The sequence below is a fragment of the Ambystoma mexicanum genome, chromosome 8 (genome assembly GCF_040938575.1).
Source record: "Ambystoma mexicanum isolate Mex_15411 chromosome 8, UKY_AmexF1_1, whole genome shotgun sequence".
In the NCBI taxonomy this organism is placed as follows: Eukaryota; Metazoa; Chordata; class Amphibia; order Caudata; family Ambystomatidae; genus Ambystoma; species Ambystoma mexicanum.
Genome location: NC_090929.1, coordinates 34,389,855 through 34,413,788, shown reverse-complemented (window position 1 = coordinate 34,413,788; position 23,934 = coordinate 34,389,855). Strand labels below are relative to the sequence as shown.

General features: G+C 44.1%; 1 protein-coding gene across 2 annotated transcripts in view; it reads left to right on the top strand.

Moving 5' to 3' along the window:
* Window positions 1-23,934, top strand: part of CRAT (carnitine O-acetyltransferase) — a 362,964-nt gene that overhangs the window by 299,781 nt on the left and 39,249 nt on the right. For both annotated transcript variants that reach the window (XM_069609217.1, XM_069609218.1), the window contains exon 10: window positions 13,175-13,297. In XM_069609217.1, the coding sequence (XP_069465318.1) occupies window positions 13,175-13,297 (123 nt within the window). The remainder of the gene's footprint in view (window positions 1-13,174; window positions 13,298-23,934) is intronic.

The following is a 23,934-nucleotide window of genomic DNA, read 5'->3' as shown; positions in this document are numbered from 1 at the left end:
TGGTCTCATCTCGAATGTGTCCCATCTCTCCCCTCTCCAGCTCAGTGTGCCAAGTCTGATCACTTGAACTGCCTCAAGCCTCTGCCAAGCTCTCGATCTCTCCTCTCGTCCGAATGATTCCCCAAGCTTCCAAACTCCCAAAGCCATCGGATTCTGCTGCACCAGAAACACCTCTCCCCTCCATCTCAGAGTCATCCAAACGTCTCGATCTATCCCTCAGACAGCAGCTCCATCCAAAACTCTATCCAACAACCAGCAAACTCCTAAAGTCTCACCTCCGGTTATACTGTGCAATGACATATACAAATCCCTATGGTTACATTTGTTCTCTAAGCTAAGATGCCTCTCTGTCAGCAAATTATATATCCGAGCCAGTGCCTAAAAGTCTGTTTGCATGTATTTTCACTCCGTGTTCTGGTCAATCATTGTTCTTTGTCATTGTGACATTTCGGCCTATCTATATCATGGCCTTCTGCCTTTCCTGCCTGCAATACACCATTTTACCATCTATTCCTCCATGCATTCCATTGAAATCCCTCTCGTGCATGTCTCTGCCTGCAAAAGCTCCTCTCCCTCTCTCCATGCAAAAGCACTTCCTGCTGCTCATGGCCCCCACCTTTTCTCTCTCTGCGAAGCACACAGCCATGCTGATAAGCCTCCTTCGCCTTTCCCACTCGGTCAAGGTTCGTGTTATCTGTCTTCTGCCAAGCAAATGTTTACAATACTTGTACACTGTTGACTCATAACAACTTGGCACTCCACGGCGCAAACAACTTCTGTTTCTCTCCATTCAGTGGAATGGCTTTATAATGCCAGCTAAATGCTCTCTATTCTCGAATATAGTGCCTTTAAGCTTTCATTCATACCAAGCACTATACTTCATATTCTAAGTGCTCACTCAATGCGTGTCTCTACACAATGCATACATAATACATTCTACATGTGTCTTGTGTCTCTACATGGCTCTAAGTGTATACCAGGCCTCATTCTATAGGCAAATGCAAATGACTACATATATGCGGCAGAATAATGTGGATAGTCTAATGATGCTACTTCAGAATGTATAACGGATAACTAAACAGGATACAATGATTACAATGAGTAATGATTCCACAATGATAACAAATCAGGCCTCTCCATTCTATCGGGTTCTACACAGCCACATGTATTCTGAAAGTGGTGCATTCCTACTGACTTCAGAGGAATGCGCCACCTTCAGAATATGTCTTAAATACTGAAAAGGTTGTTAACGCTTTTAAAGACTTTTTCAGTACTTAAGAACAGGTTGAGAATCGGGCCCAGAGAATTGGCGAGGAGCAAGGTCGGATTCAATCCAGACAAGGGCTTTATCGCGAATCCCAAGAAGAACACGAGTATTAGGACAGTGTCAAATGCAGCAGACAGGTCAAGGAGAATTGGGATAGAGGATAGGTTTGAGTGCTTAGCAGAGGCGATGAATGCTACCGATTTTGTCTTGTAAAGGTTTTGTTAAACTGAGTGCAATTGTATAATACATTTGCCAGTGAAAAATATCTTTTACGTTACTGTGTGCGCTTCAGTATTGTGTATGAGCATGTATGTTGTGTCTTTGGTGTATGTGCATGTGTTTTGCCTGTGTGCTTTATTAAGGTGCAAACATGTTCAATATCGGTAGGATTGGTAAGAATGCTTTGTGCCTGGCTCTGTGTTTTTCTGAGTGTTGAAGACCTGTGTGCATGTTTTATATATATTTGTCAAGATACACTTTCCAAATGTGCCTGTACTGTTGCTGTGCAGTGTTTGTGAGTGTTTGTGCTGTGTGTGTGTGTTGTGTGGAAGTCCTGAGGTTTCTACATGTACAGTCAGTATACGTATGTGTGTGGCGCATGTTTAAAATGTATGCGTGATATATAGATGCATCTTAGCAGTGAACATCAAGTTGAGGCCAAGATGCAATGGGTGTTTTATTCCTTCTGTTTATTGCGTCTGGGTCTCCCTTTTGTTCCTCAGGCAGATCATGCGCCAGTGGTTGGAGCCTTGATTAATTCCAGACTAGATTATGGTAACCGCCTGCTCGCAGGTATCTGTGACGAATTATGGAATCGCGTAACTTCTCCCAATGGGGGAGCCCTTCCCTGTGAGGCTAGGTAGGCGAGGCCGCTACCCAGTATTCCCTGTAGGGGTGGTAAAAAGCTGAGGACCCCACAGGGCGGGTCTTCCCTCATGGGGAGGGTGACTCCCGTTTCATGGTAGAACTCCCTAACCCTCTTACCTTCAAGTCCTCAAAGTCCCTAGGATCTGTAAGGAACACCTCGGACAGTACCACTGTTATTTGGACACTCCTCCTTTTCGTCCTATAAAACCTAATTCATTGTGGTATAGAAATACTGCAAAGAAGTGTGCAGTAGTCATGCAGACTACTTTCATGTGACCTCCAAAGTACTGAAAAGAGGTGGCCCTGAGGAGGCCCGAAGAATGCATCATCGATACAGACAATGGACTTTGGCATTGCACTGTGGAGTACACCAACTATCGACTATAAAAACAAAGAATTGCCCGAAAGGGAACGGGGAAACAAGAGAGAAGCCAGTGTGAAGACGCACCTGCCCGGGAAGTTCAAACCTTGCAACCAAGACGGCAAAGCAAGTCCTAGGTCGATGGGACATAGATGAAAGGTTTTAAGAAGCCTCTGGAACTCGAAAGAAGACCGACCAAGACAGAAGTGATACCCCTCAGGGTGGACCGGTAAGCCCCTTAACAGCGCTGAGCCGGTGAACTGGAGGCACTGCAGAACCGGAGCAGGGTAGTAAAGAGAAGCAAGGAAAGAGTGGTGATGAACGACAAATGCAGAAGAGCGGCCCCAACATCCCAGGAAGAACCGGCGGTGTGGTCCCTGGAAGAAAGAGGTAACTGGAGCCACGGTAGACCTGGTAGCGGCTTGGGGGAGAGTAGCAAATGCATCAGGATTGATCTCCCTCATCTTTTTTTATTATTAAGTTTATTGAATTTTATAGAAAACATACAAGCAACAAACTTATCAGCATTGTAATCGTAGAACTCATTGCATAGAATCCACACCCCATATCCATCCCCAACCTTCACAGAATCTAAAAAGCAAAACAGGCCAACTTATTATCACATGTCATCCAAAAACCCACCCCACACATCATCAAACAATTTCAACTTTTTGTTCCTGCGAAGGATAACCTTCTCAATTCTGGCCACTTGCCTCAAGTCCTCCACCCATTCTGAACAGATCGGTCTTTCATCACATTTCCATTTTCCCAAAACAATTTTTTTCGCAGAATTTGTAGCCCTAAAAAACCAGCATTTCTGTGGATAAGTGAGATCTTCCACTTTATCATCCTCACCCAAGATGATAGTGTTATAATCAAAATCCTCATTAATCTTTTCAGTGACACTCCTCCAAAATGTCCTCAGTTTATAACAGTCCCAGATCAAGTGTTCAAAGGAGCCGACATCATGCTTACACCTCCAACAGGACTCTGAGTCAATCATCCCTCTCGCATAAAGTCTCTGGGGAGTCCAAAACACTCTATTAAGAATTTTGATTTGGCGGCATTGTTCTCCAAGATTAATGGATGTCAGAGTTACGTTTTTACAAAGAAACCTCCACCTCTCCACAGTCATATCAGAGCCAAGGACCTCAGACCACTTAGTTAACAACCCCTCTGCTGGCGTGTACTGTTGGCTCAGATTTCTATATACTTTGGACGCCATACCACCTAATGTCTTATATTCAGGTAGCCATAACTGCCAACCACCGCCATCAACAGTTCTCTGGTTCCGCAGCAAACCTCTCAATTTTCTGTATTCACCCACTGTACAGTCTCTGAGATCTTTAATTTGTGAAAGTCTTCTATAGCTGATCCATTTGCCGTCTTCCATCAGATCACTCAACCATAGTACACCACTCAGGAGCCAGTTCAACCACAATAGTGGCCTCCCATTCAGCAAAATACCTGGATTCAACCAGATAGGGATGTAATCATTATCACATACCTTACGCTTACTTTTCTTCCATAGTTCCCTCCAACAAGTTCTCAGGAATCTTGTCGGCGGAAATGAGCCATAACCAGATCCATCCACCGTGGACAGTATGGCCCTAGGCGGCAACGGAGAAGAACTACTTGATTCTGCCAGCGTCCAAACATCCTCCGAATCATCAATAAATGGAACCAGATGCCTGGCTCCAAAGGCCAAATGATAATTCTCAAAGTCAGGAACCCCCAAACCTCCACAGTCTTGGGGCAGCTGCAATTTCCACAAGCTGAGGCGTGGCTGTTTGTTCTCCCAGAGAAAAGACTGGATTAAACTCTCAATTTTCCGCCAATGGCCCTTCTTTACGTCCAGGGGAAGCACACTGAGCACATAGTTGATTCGCGGTGTTGATGTCATTTTGAAGGCATTCACTCTCCCCCAGAGACTCAATTTAAGTGCATTCCATCTCTTCAGGTCCACCTCCAAAGATTGAATCACATGTGTAATATTGACATCCATTATTTTCGAGACATCATTCGTTAGCCAAATCACAAGGTATCGCATCTTATTCGGACACCACTTAAAGGGAAAACCCTGCATCTTCAAAACAGTGCAAGTGGTTGATGCCGGCAGCGCTTCCAACTTGGTCCAATTGATCTTGTATCCAGAAACCTTGTTGAACACATCGATCAACTCCATCAGCACAGGAATGGAGCTCTCTACATTCTGAACCACCACCAGCATGTCATCCGCATAAACCAAACTTTCTGGGAGGCTGCACCAAAGCGTACGCCCTCAATTCTATCCTCTTCTCTTATCCTCACAGCCAGCAATTCCATGGCGATCACAAACAGAATTGGCGACAGTGGACAGCCTTGCCTCGTCCCTCTCCCAAGTTCAAAAATGCCCGAGTCCATGCCATTAGTCCGAACACAAGCAGTCGGCCGGGAATACAGCAGTCTTATCCATCCGATCATGGTATCTCCAAAACCAAAGGCTTTCAATGTACTTAAAAGATATGTCCATTCAATACGGTCGAAAGCTTTCTCAGCATCCAAGGACAACGTCACCACATCATTATGGTGTTCTTTGCTTTCATACAGTGTCAGCAACAATCTTCTCACATTTTCTGAAACATGTCTGCCTTTTACAAATCCAGATTGGCCTACATCTATGATATCCATCAGCGCATTCTCAATCCTCAAAGCCAACGCCTTGGCGAAAATCTTGTTGTCCGTGTTCAATAAACTGATCGGCCTATAGCTGCCAGTTTTCACTGGTGATCGTCCCTCCTTCAGAAAAACGTAGATTGAAGCATGTCTTGTTGAACTTGGAAGGCACCCATTCCTCAAAGAGGCGCGCAGCATCTCTAGCATCAAAGCAAACACCTCTTCTGGGAAAATTTTGAAAAGTTCAGCTGGTAGCCCATCCGGGCCTGGACACTTCCCAGAATTCAGCGCATAAGCAGCCAACCTGAGATCCTCCACGTTCAAATCTCTTTCCATACACTCCAAGGATTCCAAACTCACTTTCTTCAGATGGCAGTCATCAATGAATTGACCAATTGTACGCTCAGATAAGTTGATCTCTGAAGAGTACAGGGTTTTATAATACGACAGAAATGCTGCATTAATCTCCACAGGATCAAAAGTCACCAACCCATCCTGTCTTTCCACTGCATTGACAGATCTGCCACTGTCCATAACCCTCAACCGATGTGCCAGAAGTCGATCACATTTTTCTCCTTTTTCATATTAGTTGCTTTTGGTTCTAAAAAGCAACCACTCAGCCTTCGAAGAATACAAATCTTCCAATCGTCTCCTTTTCTGCTTCAATATTTTAATAGTCTCATCTGAAAAGTTTTGCATATTATTTCTCTCAAGATCCTGAATGTCCACAATAAGCTTTTTCACTTCTGCATCTCTCATTTTTTTCTTTTTGCTGGACAAACCAATCAACAATCCTCGCATATATGATTTGAAGGCTTCCCACACAAACTCCACCCGGACTTCACCAGTCCAATTCACAGATATAAAGAATCTCGCTTCTTGAACAATTTTGTCCACAATTTCATCGTCGTCCAAGAGGGAGACATTCATCCGCCAGGTGTTAGACCTAGGAACCGGGAAGGTCAATCGCAAGTCTATGGAGATTGGAGCATGGTCCGAAACAAGTAGTGATCCGATGTTACCCCTTTGGAATGATTGTGTACAGAGGCCAGAGGTCATAAAGAGGTCAATTCTCGAATAAGCATTATGCCTTGCAGAGAAGAAAGTATATTGTCTCGTAGAAGGGTTTTGCAATCTCCAAACATCTGTGAGGTTCCATTCATCAATTAGTCTCTTTAATGCTGTTCTTTTCAGAGCGTTGGCATTGTCCACACCCCCCACACTTTTATCAAGTCCAGGTTCTAAAACCACATTTAAGTCCCCTCCCAAAATCACATTAATCGCATTTACATTCTGCAACATTTGCGTTAAAGCTACAAAAAAACTACCATCACCCCCATTCGGAGCATATATATTGCAGAAACAATACTGAGCATCCTGAATATGTGCAGTGACACATACTATCCTTCCATCCCCATCCTTCACACACTTCACCCCAGTGATCTAGAGATTCTTCCTAAAAAGAATACACACACCCCTAGAACCAGTAGTGAACGATGAACCATAAACATCACCAACCCACTCCTTTTTCCACTTATCTATATCCGCATCTAACAAATGAGTCTCCTGAAGCATCGCGACATCCACCCCCATCTCCCCTAGTTTACTCAAAATCACCTTCCTCTTGACAGCACAATCTGCACCATTCACATTCCAAGATACCACTCTGAAATTCCTCTGATAAGTGTAAGACATTGCTAGATCCCGTTTCCCAATCCTTGCAATGAATTCACAAGACACAATACTACCTAAACCTATAGTCAAGTAAAGAAATAAAATAAAAAATGAAAAGAACACACTCCTGGGCTTGAACCACCCAACCATCCAGAACATCCCTTCCAGCTACACGCTGAAAGGGACTACCCCCCTCCCTCCCTTAGGTCAGCCTATAGAAAGCCCATAAAGGGTGTCACAGACCACATTTGGTCAAATTCAAATGAAGTTGAAAATACAATTTGGTCTAAAGGAATTCCCACAACTCTCCAGCAAATGAAAGCACAAATAAGAGCATTCCTGAATAGATGCAACATCCCCTACTCAAAAACGCTAAATACCACACCATGTGTCAATCACATGCCTAGACAAAACCTGAATTCTCTTAATATAACCATCAACGAATCACACTAAACCACCTACCGTCACAACCATCAGTGTAAACATCACAAATCCCAACTACTGCGGGCATGCTGAGCAATTGAGCGTGAATCATCACTAGAAAGTGTGAGCAAGTGTACAGAGAGTTGCAAAATACCTGTGTCCCTGCACCCTACCAAATGAGATTAGAAGCCAGATACAGCATTAAACTTTTCCATGGCATTCACACACCAATCCATGACTATCCCGGTGGCCTTACCACTCACCTTGCCAAGCATAAAAATCAGAATCTCCGGTATTTCCTGGGCACTACATTCCCCCATGTGACTTCCATGGCACAAAACTGCAACCCCCACCGTGTTAATCCAAATGTACTGTATAACTGGGCACTCCAGATATAACGTGTTGGCACATCACTCATTGCGCTTTGAGAATGCAATCAAACCCTCTCCAACGTAAGCATTACTGCAAAAAAAAAACCTAATCGAAAATTCTGCCTGTGATTTGGTAAGTAGACAGAGGTGCACAGTCATGTCTTAACCATAGGCCTCGTCAGTGTTCACATCAGATGACAGCACTATTACATTCTCACAGCACGAAAGGAAACGTACCCATGCAAAGTAAAAGGTGTAGACTACAGTGGAACCCCAGGTACCCAATAGTGACAACTCTCACCTTCTTTATGCAGTGATGGTAATGGCATACAGTTGGCTTCGTTATTACAGTACAAGTACATGTCAAATATACCCCACTCAGCATGTCAGGGGTGTGCAACCAGGACAAGAACAACTGTTACATATGCAGGGGATTAGCATTGGGCAGCATACTCGCAAACGTGGCATTCCTTCATCTAATTCTGGCTATGGAAACACATTACAATGCGATCAACGTACCACAGCAGTCCGGGATAAAGCCGTGCAAAGAGCATTCCCCTCCCCTCAGCCACAACACATGCACCCCAGCCTCTACACCCACTGTGCCCCCCAAACACCTGAGCATGCAGCAAGGCGCATTGCCCGGAACACGCCGCTACGCCTTACCTCAAATGTGCGTCAACAGTGGCCGGTCACCCGCATCCACCAATCCAACACACCACTGCCGGCAAGACTCCGAAGGGTGTCGCACGGCCGACATTTCCGGACAGCACGACACCTCCCGCACTCCGTCCAAACAAAAACAAGCACCATCACCTATAAAAAAAATCCATAGAGCGCGTACTGCCGTAGAGTAAAGCACCCATTATCCGAGCCCACATCAAGCCTACGCTCGAGCGAAAAACCGTTACAGCATATTTGAAACATTAATAACGCTCTGATACCTAAACAAACCAATTCCCATCTAACAAATTCAGGAAGAAATGAATCAATAAAGAAAAGTAACCTTACATCTTCACAGCTTCATACATCATGCATCACATCAATCTGCAATACTATTATCCAAGTTTAAGCCCCCAGCCCTCAGCCACTTTTCAGCTTCAGCTGGATCCTCTGTGGTTTTGACACCTGATCCAAAAAATATCTTCAGTGTCGCTGGTTTCACCAGCAGAGTTTTAATCCCCTTTTCTTGTGCCAAAGCTTTTGCACTTTTGAACGCCTTCCTCATTTCCACTATTTCCTTAGGGAAATCTGGATAGATCGCCAATTGATCTCCATTTAGCAGAAGTTTTCCTTTTTCTCTCGCAGCCTTTAAAATCCTTTCCTTTGCACTCACTCTGGACATCACCATGATGATCTGTCTTGGTTTTCCGGCCTGGACCAGCTTACCAGCTCTAAAGGAGTAATCCATGTCCATTTCTTTTAGGATGTTGTTACCCAAAGTTGCCTCCAGTACTCCTCTGACTCTGTGATCGAGGTTTTTGTCCAAAGCAGAGTCTTCACTCACACCCAGCAAGCGCAAGTTCAAGTTCCTTTGATCAGCCTCCAACATCAGGTTCCTCCTCTTCAAATCAGAAACTTCATATCTCAACTCCTTGTAGGCCCTATAACTCCCTGCAACCTCCGTGGCCAAGGTTGTATTTTCTGCTTCCACTTTGGTGACTCTATTCTCCGGGTGACCGACTTGAGAGGACAATTCACTGAGGGTAAACTTAATTTCCTTCACATCCTGGGCAATCTGGAGAAGCAGTGCATACATGTCACCATTCTCTGAACTCTCACCCATCTTCTCCCCTTGTTTAGCTTTTTTGGAGTTGGGGTTGTCAGGGATCTCAATCTTCTTCTTTGATATAAGCGCAGGATTCATTTTTCTCAATTTCCAGTATTATTATTATCCATGGGCTGGGAGGGAGCAGGAGCAGTTGGTTTAAGCTGCTGCCTTGTTCACCAACATTCCAGAATCGATCTCCCTCATCTTAGTAATTGTTATAAAGCTGATCAAAGCATCGGGAGTACAATTCTCATCACTACGGTTAGTGGAGAAGTACCAAGAGTGGCATTGTCAGTGTGAAGTGTTGTGAAGCTAATCAAAGTCTCTGGAGTGATCTCCCTCACCTCAGTAATTGGGGTAAAGCTAAGCAAAGAGAAGCAAGTCTCAGGAATGATCTCACTCTTTTCAGTGACTGTTACAAACCTAATCAAGGTGGATTAAACCTCAGGAGTGATCTACCTCGCTTCAATATTTGTTACAAAGTTAAACAAGGAACAATTGAACCTCGGAAAGCAAAAGACTGTGTACAATTCAAATTAGCCCAGCGAGAAGTCTGGAGAGAAGTGCAGGGTTTAATAAGAGCTGTTGTGAAAGATAGCCACCAGACAACAAGGTAACCAATAGAAGGGAGTCATTCTCCTGGGTGCTAACAAAGTTTGTTGATTCAGAAGCAAGAGCAAATGGTTGCCAAACTATCGTTGAGAAATGTCATGAGTGGACCAGGAGAAGGGAGTCCTTCTCCTGGCTCTTTATCCACCTGTGCAAAATGTATGCTTAGTTAAGAGTTTCATTAGAGATCACCAGTCATGTTGATCTCAGTTTAACAGGAGAAGGGGGTCGTTCTACTGGTGTTATTTGTGTTGTCATTTTGCATAGTAGTAGGGCTAGAGTTAAGTTGTTTTGGACGGAGTACAGGACTTTCATTTGGACGACCACCCTGGCAACGAGCACCAAAGTTTCCTTAGGTAGGTAGGGAACACCCTTTAGAATGAGGAGAGGTAGGTTTGCTTTCTTAGTATTTAATAAATACTTACGATAGCATGCCACCCCTTTGTTGGATATAACCCAGAGACACAACTAATTCGGCCTCAGAGAGCACAGAACACAGCAGTACAACTTCTAATTAAAGTCTCTAAAACTGTGTTGATTTCACCCCTGAGAAGCTCCCTCCACTGGCTGACCATTAACCAGAGGATTGACTTTAAAATCCTTTGTCTGGTCTTCACGTGTGTTCACAGTGTTCCTCCTCAATATTTCTCAGACGGATTGAAGCATTATGAGCCAATACGCTAGTTATAATCTTCAGAGAAATGTCTGTTGGTGATTCTGCACTCCAGAATCATCTATTGGGGCGATAGGCATTTTTTGATTTATGGTCCCAGACTGTGGAATTCACTGGCACTGGACATCCGAAGTGTCAGGCAGGCCCTAAGGACTTGCCTGTTTAACCAGCTGGTTATTTGTAGCAGAATCCCTAGTCACTTAATGTAGATGAGTTTTCTTTGAGCAACATCTGTGCTTGGATGCGGTTCATTCTGACAGAAGCCGGATACAAACGCACACAAAAAAGAAAATTCAAACCTTAAAATGTGAATGTCTGCAAATTGGATCTGATCTATTTTTCACTACATTCATTCATTATAAACTGTAGATCTGGGCCACAAATGTGGAAATCAGATTGGCCAGCATTAAAATATTTGGACTGAAATGTGCTTTTTCTCTATGACAAAACCCTATGTTAAACATTTACATCCATGGAAAACATCTGAACATTTCCATGTGGGGGAGTCTGCACTGAAATGTTGCTATGGATTTTCTGAATTTTTCATTGAATGTCATTATGAAAGGTTTTTCGGAAACTCCATAGAGAATCAAACAAAATCAACAATGTCATGCGCTAGTGCAGTGGCATAATATAGTTGAAAAAAGCAAAGTTATGGTGGGTTTAAAAGGCTTGACAAAATCAACAGATTCTAAGACAACAGGTTGGCGATGGGAGGGGTATGAAAAATGACCGGAATGGATATTCAGCTTCTCTTGTTTCCGGCTTTCCCTTCTTCACAACATCCATTCAGCCGTTCCCAGTACGGAATGTGCTTTACTACAACCTCCCTCGGTGAGAAGAACCCTGATGGAGCTGGGTGTGGCAGAGGGTGGGCCTGCATGCGGAGAGACGTGCATAAATGTTTCCAAAACATTTTCGTAAAGTGACAATTGCATTTTGGCAATCCATTTTTCCCAGCCCACTTGCTTATACCAGTTAAGGTAGGAGAGCAAGGACTAAAAGAACCTACACCACCACAAAGTTAATTTTGCTCTTTTCGTGGCAGACCTTTTAGTTCTGCATAGAAGCTGAGACTATCCTCATTGTAAGAAAGAACCAGCTTGAAAAAAAGAACTACAAAACAGTTTTTAACCCAGTTACACTGTGGTAAATATGATGCTTGTTACCCCCATGTGAATTGACAACATGTTGCTGTGTCCAGGCAGCAGAGTCTGGGAGGCAGGTGATGATCGCATTGGCTCTATGCATATCGGTATGGCTGAGAACTTGGAAACATCTGCGCTCGGATGCAGTTAAATCTGCCTGAAGCACAATAGAAATAAATCAGATCATATCAAATGATTCCTAAGATTTGGATTTCTGTTGGGCCTTTTCTCCCTCTTTCCCACTTGGTTGGGGGAGTGCCTGCACCCCAGGCTGAATGGGGAAAGCCTAGATTAAGATCACTGTCTTCTTAAGAGTTTCCAGATTGGGTATCAGTGCACATTCCCCCTCGTCTGCAGACCTCCGAACAGGTGATTTTCATAGAGAATCTCAGGCTGTTGGACCAAGGTAAGGCATGGGTTTGAACCGGGTGCAGTATTGAACTGGCAATGCCTGTGGAGGCAGGTGCATAGGTCAATACCCAGGCCCTGCGGCCTTCATCCACTCTAATAGCAAAGAGGTTTCCTAAGCGCCTTTGAAAGTGGACACGTCCTGCAGAGAGGTTGTTTGGTTCCAGGTTGGAAGACTCTTTAGGGGATCGCAATCTTTATCATAGCTTTCCTGGCATAGTTCAAAGGAATCCAAACCAGCAATAAGAGAACCAGAATCGCCACAAAGGTAATTGTTCCTATTTGAGTCTTTTTTCAATTTACAGAATTTCTAACACACCAGAAATATTTCATCTGTCGAAACCTTTGGTCTGTGCATCATATTCCCCAAATGCCAGATTTCCCAGAGCTGATCCCTTCCTTTTGTCCTTTTTTAACCATTTATGAACCGAGTAGAAGCTCCAGTGTCCTGCCCTCATCATTGTGAGGTGGCAAATGCTGCTCATTTTCAGACTAGCGGACAGTGGTTCTAGACGGAAAGCGTTCAGGAGAATATGTGGCAGGATAGAATGGCGTAGGGCTATAGAGACCACTGGGTCGCTAGTTGCATCTTGCATTTGTGAAGGAAGGAGGGTACAAGGCCTTGGTAATGGGGGCTGGACTGGCTCTGCCTGATTTCTATATTACAGAGCAGTTGTATGCAGTGTACAAAAGGGGCTTGTAGACTGGTGACTGTTTAATGGGTGCTACTCTAAGCTAGGACACACTTATTATTCTTAACATTTTCTGTATAATGCATCCTTTTTGAAGTGGGATTTACTACAGAGATAGCTATCAGCGAGTTTGTCTACTTGTAGTTAAATAAAATATAGAGAACTATTTTGTGTCCGTTTTGAGGAGGCAGCTGCACTCAAGGGTCTTGTTTCACATCAGTTCACTCCCTACACCTCTCCTCTCTCTCTCCCCAGAATGGTGCAGGATACAGACGTCCGAATATTCATCTTTCCCCACTTTGGGAAGAACTTCCCCAAGGCAGAGAAGCTTAGCCCGGATGCCTTCATCCAGGTGGCACTGCAGCTGGCGTATTACAGGTAAGGACAGCAAAGATGTCCCTTCATTGGGGTTTCCAGCAAGCAGAGATTTACATGTTCTCCCTTTTATTGCCAAGCCAAACGCTGTGCTGTACCTCCTTCTCCTTCAAACTGAAGGAGCACCACTTTTCTGTTATTGCCTTCTGAACCCAACAGAAAGAGCCATTGTCTATCTGTATTGCATTCTTCTCAAAACTGAAAGAGCAGAGCTCTGCCTCCATCTCACTCGCACTCTGCCATATCCTACTATCCTCCAAACCTAAAGTGCTGAGCTCTGCCTCCATCTCACTCCCACTCTGCCTTATCCTACTATCCTCCAAACCTCAGGAGCAGAGCTCTGCCTCTATTTCACTCGCACTCTGCCATATCCTACAGACCTCCAAACCTCAGGAGGAGAGCTCTGCCAAAAGCAATGGTGTCCTAGAATTTGGACTCTCCTGTCCCCTGCACACATTTATGCTGTACATACAGCCAAGAATGCTTTAACAATTATTTGTTATTTCAAGTAATAGCTATAACAAAAAAGGAAAATGTGTAATACAATCTTCAAAACGTGATGAAGCATCTTTTAATTATGTCAACCAAGGCCCAAAGCTTATGGGGGAAACAAACCTTCTTCAGGAGCACAACTGTAAATGTAACACATAATAGTCCAATTAGTAATGTGTACAAAAACTAATTTCCAATAATCCAAACTTTTATATACCAATTAAAGATTCCAACAGAATCACCAAATGCACTTGTGGCTTAATTAACCAATGTCCCAATCAAGAGCCGAGAAGAATGAAAAGTGCACATGATACGAAAGTAAAGATTGTAAACCCTACATACCAATAGCCTCGATGAGAATGGACATACAGATAGATCAAGGAAGCATAACCCAAATTGTGAAAAAGCAGCACTATCTTGATTTGTAAAGCAAAACAGACACCCTGCTTCCCCCTAGTCAAAATTGGTACATCCTGTGCATATAGCAGAACGTTTTAACTACTGGAATATCCTAAATAAAGTGGTGTACATACCTCAAAATACACAGCGTTATATCCAAACGATATGCCACTTAACCAATGTAACACGTAGAGAAAAGCCGACCGTCGGAATCCCCTCATCTAGGGTCAAATAACACCTATAAAAGAAATGCAATGTGCATCATACATTGATGATACGTGCTAATCGTCAGGTACCCAAATATCTACAGACCAATGACTGGAGTCAGGAGAGGACAAAACTCAACAAATCAACCACATGAGAATAAAGGCAAACTAGAAGAAAATGCATACATTGATGTAAACTACATATACCACATATGATGGTGGACAAGGGCAAATTCCAATGCTTACTCTTTGCATCTAATGTTCCTCAAATTAAGCTTAACCTGCAATCATATGATTACAGTAGCCCAGAACTTTGTGGATGACCGGGACGCAGCTCAAGTCATGTGCTTCAGCAAACGTGTTTTAAACAAACTGGAAACCAGCATGATATGATATGATAATTTATTTATATCCCGCTCGTACACAAGTGTTTCATGAGGAAACTGTAAAGCAATAAGACCCTATGAGAGCCCTGAACTAACTCCCAATGACAGGCGATACATAATTTTTCATGATAAAATAAGTAATTGGTAAATGCTTACCCCCTCCAGGAGCGGCGTGTGTTAACTGGATAATGGACAAGCCAAGATCTGGATGACAGCGTGAACCTGCAAAGTAATGAGACGCTCTCAATACCCTGAATAGATTGGTAATAGCGAGCGTACAATAACTGCATATACCAAAATATACATGAATAAACACTTACCCCTCCAAATAAAACTTCACCTCATTTCAACACAGCTGGTACCGAGCAACGCTCCCCTCCGTCTTGCTTCCCTAAACACTGGCCACTTGGTCATGTGATGAATTATACCAGAAAGCCCACGTCGAGCATGATATTAGTGAACATCACTGATGGGCTATAAACAACAAAAATGGCACCAAATGCTGAATGCAAACCTCACAGATATTAAGTGTGTGCATCCAATCTGATCAATATGTATTGGTCAAAAGGAAACCAATAATCTTCGCAGGTAAACTACCTATCTTTAACACCAAAGTATAGACTAACATCTAATCATAACACACACAACCATATTACCCAAATTCTGCTAATCTTGCAACTCAAAAGCCACAATGCAGTTAGTTCTGGGCACTGCACTGAGATGTCGTCTTTGAACCTCCAGTGGAGACTGGAGCTCCACATATATACCAACCCATCTGTCCAAAGTGTACACAAATGTGTTGTCAAGAGAACCCCAAGTGCCCATATCAGAAAAATAATTGGACCCAAATAGTCACTACTAAAACAACAAGTAAGGAGAAATGTAGTATGTATTGATTGGGGCATTAGCAAATATTTAAGCACTTAAGGACTAAGAATATGTCCAATATCTCAATAGTGCAATTTAATTCATTTAATCTGAATTAGACATACATATTCACAATCTCCAAAGCATGATAATATTCAGACACTCAGTATCTGTATCCTCCAGATAATTCTGTCCGAAAACACCAATTTGTGTGCTTATGATTAATCGCCCACGAAACATCAAATTATACATCATATTATGAAGCAATGCAAACTACAGATAGAAGTCTGTTTATGTCTACCTATAGTTCACATGAACCATATGAATATTGATATCACACACATATTTTTAATCAGGCAAATTAAGACGGAAAGTTTAAGATGCAGAACATATCTCTACTGCACCAATCTATTCGTAAATTACATCCACCATGAATGCACAGAGTGATGCACAGTACAGGAAAACATCTATACATATCGCCTCATATTGCACTAAAGCAGCGAGAATGATGGAATATCACAGATGCATTCTGTGTCAAAACAGACCATGAATTAATATTAACAGTGCAAAGTAAAACCCGACAGAACATATTAATTGTTTTAACAATCCATCATAACAAGAGTCAGAAAAACACATTATGTCCATTTAGGCAACACGTCTATAGAAAGGATATTATAACCGGGCATTTAACCAGTTCAAGCCTACATTTAGCTTTGTGTACATAATCTGTTCTAACTTGGCATCACAATCTCAATGTGTAATGTGATAAACCTCCTCTACCTCAACCCAAAGAAAAGGCTATATAAAGCAGTGAAGACTGAAATTCTCATTTAGACCTTTTGGGTGTAGTGTATCTAGCTGGTGTATCCAATACATCTCTCGTTGTGTGAGATGCGTGGATTTGTCCCCATCTCTGTTGGAGATTTTTACCACTTCCAGCATCATGAATCTGATCTGTGAGATATTTTGAGGTTTCTCCTGTAAATGCAAAGGCACTGGTGATCTATTGTTGATGGCACAAATGTTTGATTTGTGCTCGAGCACCTCTCATGAGCAGTTCTGGATGTTTGGCCTATGTATAAGAGCCCACGTGGACATTTTAAACAATGGATTACTCCAGGAGTCAGACAAGTAGCAAAATCCATGAGGGCAATTTTCTCACCAGTGTATAGATGTGAAATTGTGCTTCCTTTAGTGATGTTATTGCAATTACTGCATGATAGGCACGGAAATGTGCCTTGAATACATGCACAAAGAGTTCTGAGTGTCAAAGGGTGGTTTCTCTGCATTTAGTAGTCGGTCCCTCAAATTCCTGCCACGTTTGAAGGCCATCAGCGGTGGCTTGGGTTTCAACAGCTGGGGGTCAAGGTTAAGACATTTCCAATTTCTCTTGATGTTAATGGAAATATGTGCACTCTGTCTTGTGAATTGTGAAATGTAGAGTAAGGGGATGTCATTGCTCTTTCTGTTTTATTAGATCTCTCTCCACCTGATTGTCTCTCAATGTTGCCTCCGTCACAACTGTATCAGGATAGCCTCTATCACGGATCTTGCATTTGAGATTAATACGTTCCTGCTGAAATCTCTCGGGTCAGATATAATTCTTTTTAATCTCAATAGTTGCGTATAAGGGAGACTTTTGTCATTATTCTTGGATGCGAACTGGTAAAATATAGAAGGTTATTCACATCTGTGGGTTTATTGTAGTCATTAGTGGTCAAGCGTCCCTCTGAAATTTGTAGTTGAACGTCCAAAAAAATCTCGAGTGTACATTTAATGTGTGGGTGCACCAAATTTAAATATTAAAAACTCTTGTAGCGCTGATCTTGTACCAGCCCAGATTCCCCAAATATTATCAATGTATCTCTTCCAAAATATTATCCTATGAGACCAGTTTGGATTGTCTAATATGAGCTACATGAAGGTATTTGCATAGTCGGGGGGCATAGCCATGCCCATAGAAGTGCCAGATGCTTGGGCATAGTAAGAATCCCTGTATCGGAAGTAGTTGTTGAACAAAATGATCTGTAAGAGTTCAATGATTAAATGTTTGTCAGCTCTTACAAATCCCAAATTCAAAAGTAACCACTTAACAGCCTCAATGCCCTCATTATGAGCAATGGCTGTGTATAAACAAAGCACATCAATTGTAAATAGGATCCAATCTTCCCCAAAATATTTAGTGGCATTTACACTGTCTAAGAAATGTGTTGTGTCCCGTGGGTAGGTCTCTGTATTCTGAACCAATGGTTGTAAGATCTTGTCAACATATATTGCTAGCGGGTCAAACACACCTGGTCCCTGCCACAATAGGTCTATAAGGTGGCTGCGTCACATGTTTATGTATTTTGGGTAGTCCATAAAAGACTGTAGTGATGTGGTAACGGTTAATATGGAGGACTTTAATTTTAGAACTTTGACACACGGTCCTCTCTTTAATGGGTGCGCTCTGCACTCTTCAAAAGTCTACATTCTGTGTTTACTTCTTTGCACTCTTTAAATGCTTTTCTTTCACTTTTACTTTCCTTGCACCGCTAGTGCAACTCTTTTCTTTCTATTTCTCTCATTCTGCTTATATCTTACACTTTCTGTCCTTCGTACACTTTATATCACTTTCCGCACCATGCTGCTTTTTTCTCCCGCTCCGCTCCAGTCAAACGCACCCTCTTGAGTTTCTCTCTCTTGCTCAACGGGTATCTCTCTGGATACACAAGGTCATGATATGATATGGCATTTATAACGCGCCTAAACACAAGTGTTTCAAGGTGCGACGAGGCAAGGGAGGGGAACAGAGGGAAGACAGGAGGCGGAAAGGGGAAAAGTGCACAGGGGAAGGGGCGAGGAGGGGGCGGGGAAGTGCAGGACATAGGATAAACAGTAAATAAATAGAAACAATAAATAGGAACAATAAATAAGAAGTGCAGCCCCCTGGTGCTGGTGCAAGGGTAAGTGCAGACATCAGGTCTGGTAGGGGGCTGTAGGGATACAGAAACAGCCTCAGAGTGCAAGTGTAGCCAGGTGACCAGTGCAGTTTCAGTCAGGAGTTCAGCAGGGGAGAGGAGGAGAGAAAGCAGAAACAAAGAGGAAGGCCTTGAGGTGCTTCCAGAACCAGAGATGGTTCTCCTCAATTTTCAGAGAGGCAGCAAGGCTGTTACAGAGGGAGGCTTCAGCCGAAGAAAGAGATCTACCACCAACTCGTTGCTTGGAGAAGCGACTGACCCTGAGGGAGTTGGAGGCGGATGAGCGAAGAGCTCGTGAAGGAAGATATTTAGGAAGAGAGAGTTGAAGTTATTGAGGCCCCAGAAGGCCTTGTGGACAATGCAGAGGGTTTTGAACTGAATCTTCGCAGCCACTGGGAGCCAGTGCAGGGATTTCAGTCCTGGCGAGATATCCTGGGCTTGAGGCCAAGGACAAGTCTCGCAGTCCTGTTCTGGATGAGTTGCAGAGGGCGAGAGTAGTGTCTCACCACCTGCCCCTCTCAGACACCCTTGGGACTGGCACACGTCCCAAGGGAGCAAGCACTTTACTGAATGCCACCAGCAGGATGCAGGCTGCCTTACTCCGACTCCTTGGTTGCACAGCCCCCTAGCCAAGCTGCAGCCCCTCACAAACACCGGGCCAGCTTCTCGGCATGCCGTTCTTCTCCAGGTTTCAACTTCTGATGCTCTCTGCTACTTGGCTTCTCTGGTCCGGATAGCATCCCCAGCTCGCTCTCTCCCTTGTGAAAAACCACACGCTTTTATAGTTGAAAAAATAGTCAAGTGGAGTCGGGTGTGAGTGGTCGTTTTTAAATTCCTGACTCTGTTAGTGGGACAACTTGAGTTCTTTATGTGGTAGGCTTCCCTTCCTTATACATGTTGTTTCTATGGGTAATCTTCCCTGCTCCTAGTTGCATCTTCCTGGTCTCAGAATTTCCTGGAAATGGCGAGGGGGAGATGGGGTGAGATTGAAAATACCCATGAAGGCTTAGGGAGAGTGGGTTGGGGTATTATTGGGAATGGGGGAATACCAGGTCTTGCCCTTAGGTATCCTCTTCCCAACCCCTCGTGACCCCCTACTCGGGTGATCCTCCCTCGCTTGGCCACCCTCAGGGTCGGGATCCAAAAGCGATGGCCCTTCTCTGGCCACCTCAATGGAAGATCCCGAAAGAGTAGGTGGGAGAATACCATCAGGTTTCTCACAGTAGTCTCATCCTCAAGTAGTGCTACAAATTGTGGATGGTAAAATTAAGCATCCATCACAATAGCCCACCCATATCAGCAGGTTTTATTGTCAGACGTTCAACCTTTGCCAATTTCTCAGTCAGCGATATCTGTTTGCTATTGATGTCATCCAGTGTTTCTTTTCTGGAAGTCGATCCTTTGCATTTCCTGAAGTACCTTGCGCTCAAATACATTGAGAGCAGCATTGAGAAACGTGGGATTGGAAGTACTTTTAGGGTGTAGCTCAAGAAGATCACACGAAATTGGTTCTTCTTCAGATTGACGATGCATGTCAAAAAACATTTGGAGCAGCATTTTGTGTACTAGTTTGAATAAACAGATCTTTTCAGCAAAAATACTAGTTTAGCTGTTGGACAAAAGAAAGGCCCCTATTTAATAACCTAAGTTGTTGAAAAGAGTTTTATTACAGATGTTTACCATTATGTTCTGTTGAGGAGTTATTTCTGCTGTGTCATTGGAGGTATTTTCCCTCGTCTTGTTTTTTTCTTTGGTCCAAAGAAATCTCTTTCGAATGGATTGTGTCCTCCACGTATTCCTCATTTTATGATAAATTGTTATCTCCAGCTTCGCTGCTTCGGAAAAAAAAATTCTCGGCAGATGGCGCTGTGCTCGAGGTCGTGGCGTTGATTGTCCCTCGACAGACTCCGTACTCTGTTGACGTCACCAATGGTATAAATAGCTCGAGCCGCGCCCGTTGCTTCAGTTCCATTTTTCCGATCTATTCGCGATCGAGAACAGCGCGCTTGAGATTTTCTGTGAAGAAAATGTTGTCTCCTTCAACACCCAATACTGGGTTCAAGTAGTGCGTATATTGTGGATCGAAAATGTCGATCATGGATCCTCACCGGATTTGTTTCTGGTGTCTCGGTTCCAGTCACCGGACCGACGACTGTGGCAGGAACCAATCTATGACCGAGAAAGCTATTCGTGAGAGGAGAGGTAAACTGTCGGTGGGGAGGGAAGCCTCTAAGAAGGCTACGTCCAAAAAACATAAGAAAGCGACTGATTCGAAGGAATTGGAACGCCATAGGCATTCAAAGAGATCTCGATCTAGGAGTAGATCGAGACTCTTCTTCCTCGTCCAAAAAAATGAAGAGGAGACATAGATCTCCCTCATCATCTTCCGAGTCGACCGAAGAAATTCGATGTCCGACAAAATTGGATTCTCCCAGAAAATGGGAAGAATTTCGTAAAAAGATGGAGGTTTTCGAGAATGCGGCCCCGACCCCCTCGAATGAACCTCGGAAGAGCCATACCCCTAAGGTCGCTCCATTGGACGACAAAGGGAAGTCTAAGACTACCTTGGTAAAAACCGGTAGTGTAGCGGATACTCGAAAAACTCGAGTCGACGACAAGTCGTCAAGGACTCTTCGAGAGTCAAGCAGCTCTCTGGTGCCATATAAAAAACATAAGTCGTTGAAGACTTCGACGACTTCATCAATGCCATCGGCGTCAACCGTTTCGGCATCGAAACCAAAAATAACCTCGACGCCTGTATCGAAGTCATCTTCGAAGTCATTGAAGATTCCTTCGACAACTTCGAAGGATTTTTCCATTCCTTTGACGCGTATGGTAGAGGAAGAAAGAAGATTTACTCCGTTGCCCAGGTCAGACTTTAAGTCCATGTCCTCAATTTATGAGGAATCTGGCTCGGAGGAAGAGGAAGTCACTCCCTTTGGGGTTTCATATGGCACAAAGCAAGTTCCTGAGGAACTCATTGATCAAGAGTCCAAAATGAGAGACCTGAGTGACGCACTATGTTTTGCCAGTGGAAGTGACACCTCCCCAGAATTAGAGTTCGCCAGACTGATCCTGCAGAACATGCAGACTCAGGTTACAGGAGTCTTATGACCAGAGTAATTAAGTATATGGGTTGGGGGTAACACTTCACCCGTTTTTGAACAAGATGACATGACGAATATAATTGTCAGAGGTCCTCGAAAAGATCCAGTTCTCCCCTTTCACAGGGCTCTTCAGAGGAGGGTGGAGAAAAACTGGGAAAAGCCTGAGAGCATTGCTGCTGCAGATAGTAATTTCCCCAAGAAATACAGACCAGCTGGTACAGATCCTGAATACTTAAACAGGCATCTGACTCCAGAAAGTCTAGTCATTCAGGCAGCATCCACATCAAAGCAAACTGCATATCCCACTATCCCTCCAGATAGAGAGGATAAAAAAGTTGATGCCTGGGCAACTAAAGTTTTCACTTCAGGCAGTATGGCCCTTAAATCGACAAATGTCACCTTTACCCTGGCCAGGTTTACCCATACCCTGTGGGACTGTATTTCGGCGGAGGCTGAGCATATTCCGGAAGGCGAGGAAAGGTAAGGCTTCCTGAATATAGTCAATGATGGTAAAGAGGCAATGGGGGAATGCCTCCAGTCTGGACTGGATACTGCTGATAGTATCAGCAGATCCATGGCTGCAAGCTTTGTGCTACGCAGATTTGCGTGGTTGAGGAAGTCAGGGTTTGCACCAGACGTGCAAGCCAGAGTCCTCAACATGCCCTGTGATGGCTCGAGGCTGTTTGGCAGTAAGGCTGATGAAGCCTAGAAAAACTTCAGACCTCGAAAGCGGCAGCTAAATCGCTTAGTGCCTCCATGCGCCAGCCTCTAAAACCCTATTCCGGCAGCTAAATCGCTTAGTGCCTCCATGCGCCAGCCTCTAAAACCCTATTCCGGCAGCTAAATCGCTTAGTGCCTCCATGCGCCAGCCTCTAAAACCCTATTCCGGCTCATCTTCCTGGAGGGGTCGTTCTTTTCGTTACTACTCCTCATTTGGTAGAGGAAGAGGACAGGCTTCTCAAAGGGGCAAAAAAAAATTCCCTCGTGGAGCACGAGGAAGAGGTGCAAAATCGGCCTCAGGAGCGGCATCTGTACCCTCAACCACTCCTCAGCCGCCTCCAAATCCCTCTGAGACCTTGTTACACAAAACACCATTGGGAGGCAGGATCTCTCAGCATCTGAAGGAATGGTGGGGCATTACCTCAGATGCTTGGGCACTGGAAACAGTAGCTCAAGGTTACTGTCTCCCCTTCCAAAAAAGGCCTCAGAATCATCCACCGGGAGCCAACTCCGTAAAAACTCCAGACCCGCTCCTGTTGCAGGAAATTTGAACCCTGCTAAAGAAAGGTTCCATAGAACAGGTACCTGTAGCGAAGAGAAACAGGGGTTGGTACTCCCCATATTTTCTCATCCCAAAAAAGGACAGAGGACTGAGACCCATCTTGGATTTAAGAAACTTGAGCAAGTTCCTAAGGAAGGACCAGTTCAAGATGGTCACTCTTTCTCAGATCCTTCAGGTTCTCGAACTCCAAGATTGGTTGGTATCATTGGACCTTCAGGATGCTTACTTTCATGTGCCAATCCATCCAAAGCACAGAAAGTACCTGAGGTTCGCGATTGGCAACTCTCATTATCAGTTTCGGGTTCTGCCATTCGGGTTGACTCCGCCCGAGGGTTTTCACCAAACTGTTGGCAGTTGTGGCAGCGAGTCTCAGGAGAGGGGGTATTCACATCTACCGCTACCTGGACGACTGGTTGGTGAGCAAGTTTTCCAAAACAAGCTCAGGAACATCTTTCGATCACTTGCCACTTCCTCCACAAATTGGGCTTCTCCCTCAATTTCAAGAAGTCCCATATGATACCATCCCAAAAGTTCCAGTTTATCGGAGCAGTCTTGGATACTTCCTCGGGAAAAGCCTCGCCTCCCGAAGTGAGAGCTCTCTACATCCAGCAGATGGTAACGAAGTTCCAGAATGCCCAACGTCTACTGGCCTTCGATTTTCTCAGGTTGCTCGGCCTCATGGCATCCTGCATTTTCCTAGTACCAGAGGCCAGGTTGAGAATGAGATCCCTTCAATGGGCACTCAGAACTCGGTGGTCCCAGTTCTCAGGGAATATGTCGGATCTTCTGCAAGTCCCGAGCGCAGATGCTCAGGATCTTCTATGGTGGGCTTGCAATGACAACATTCTCAAGGGAAAATCTTTTTGGCAACCATGGCTGGAGATAACGGTAGTGATGGACGCCTCACTCACGTGTTGGGAAGCACACACCAACGATCTGAC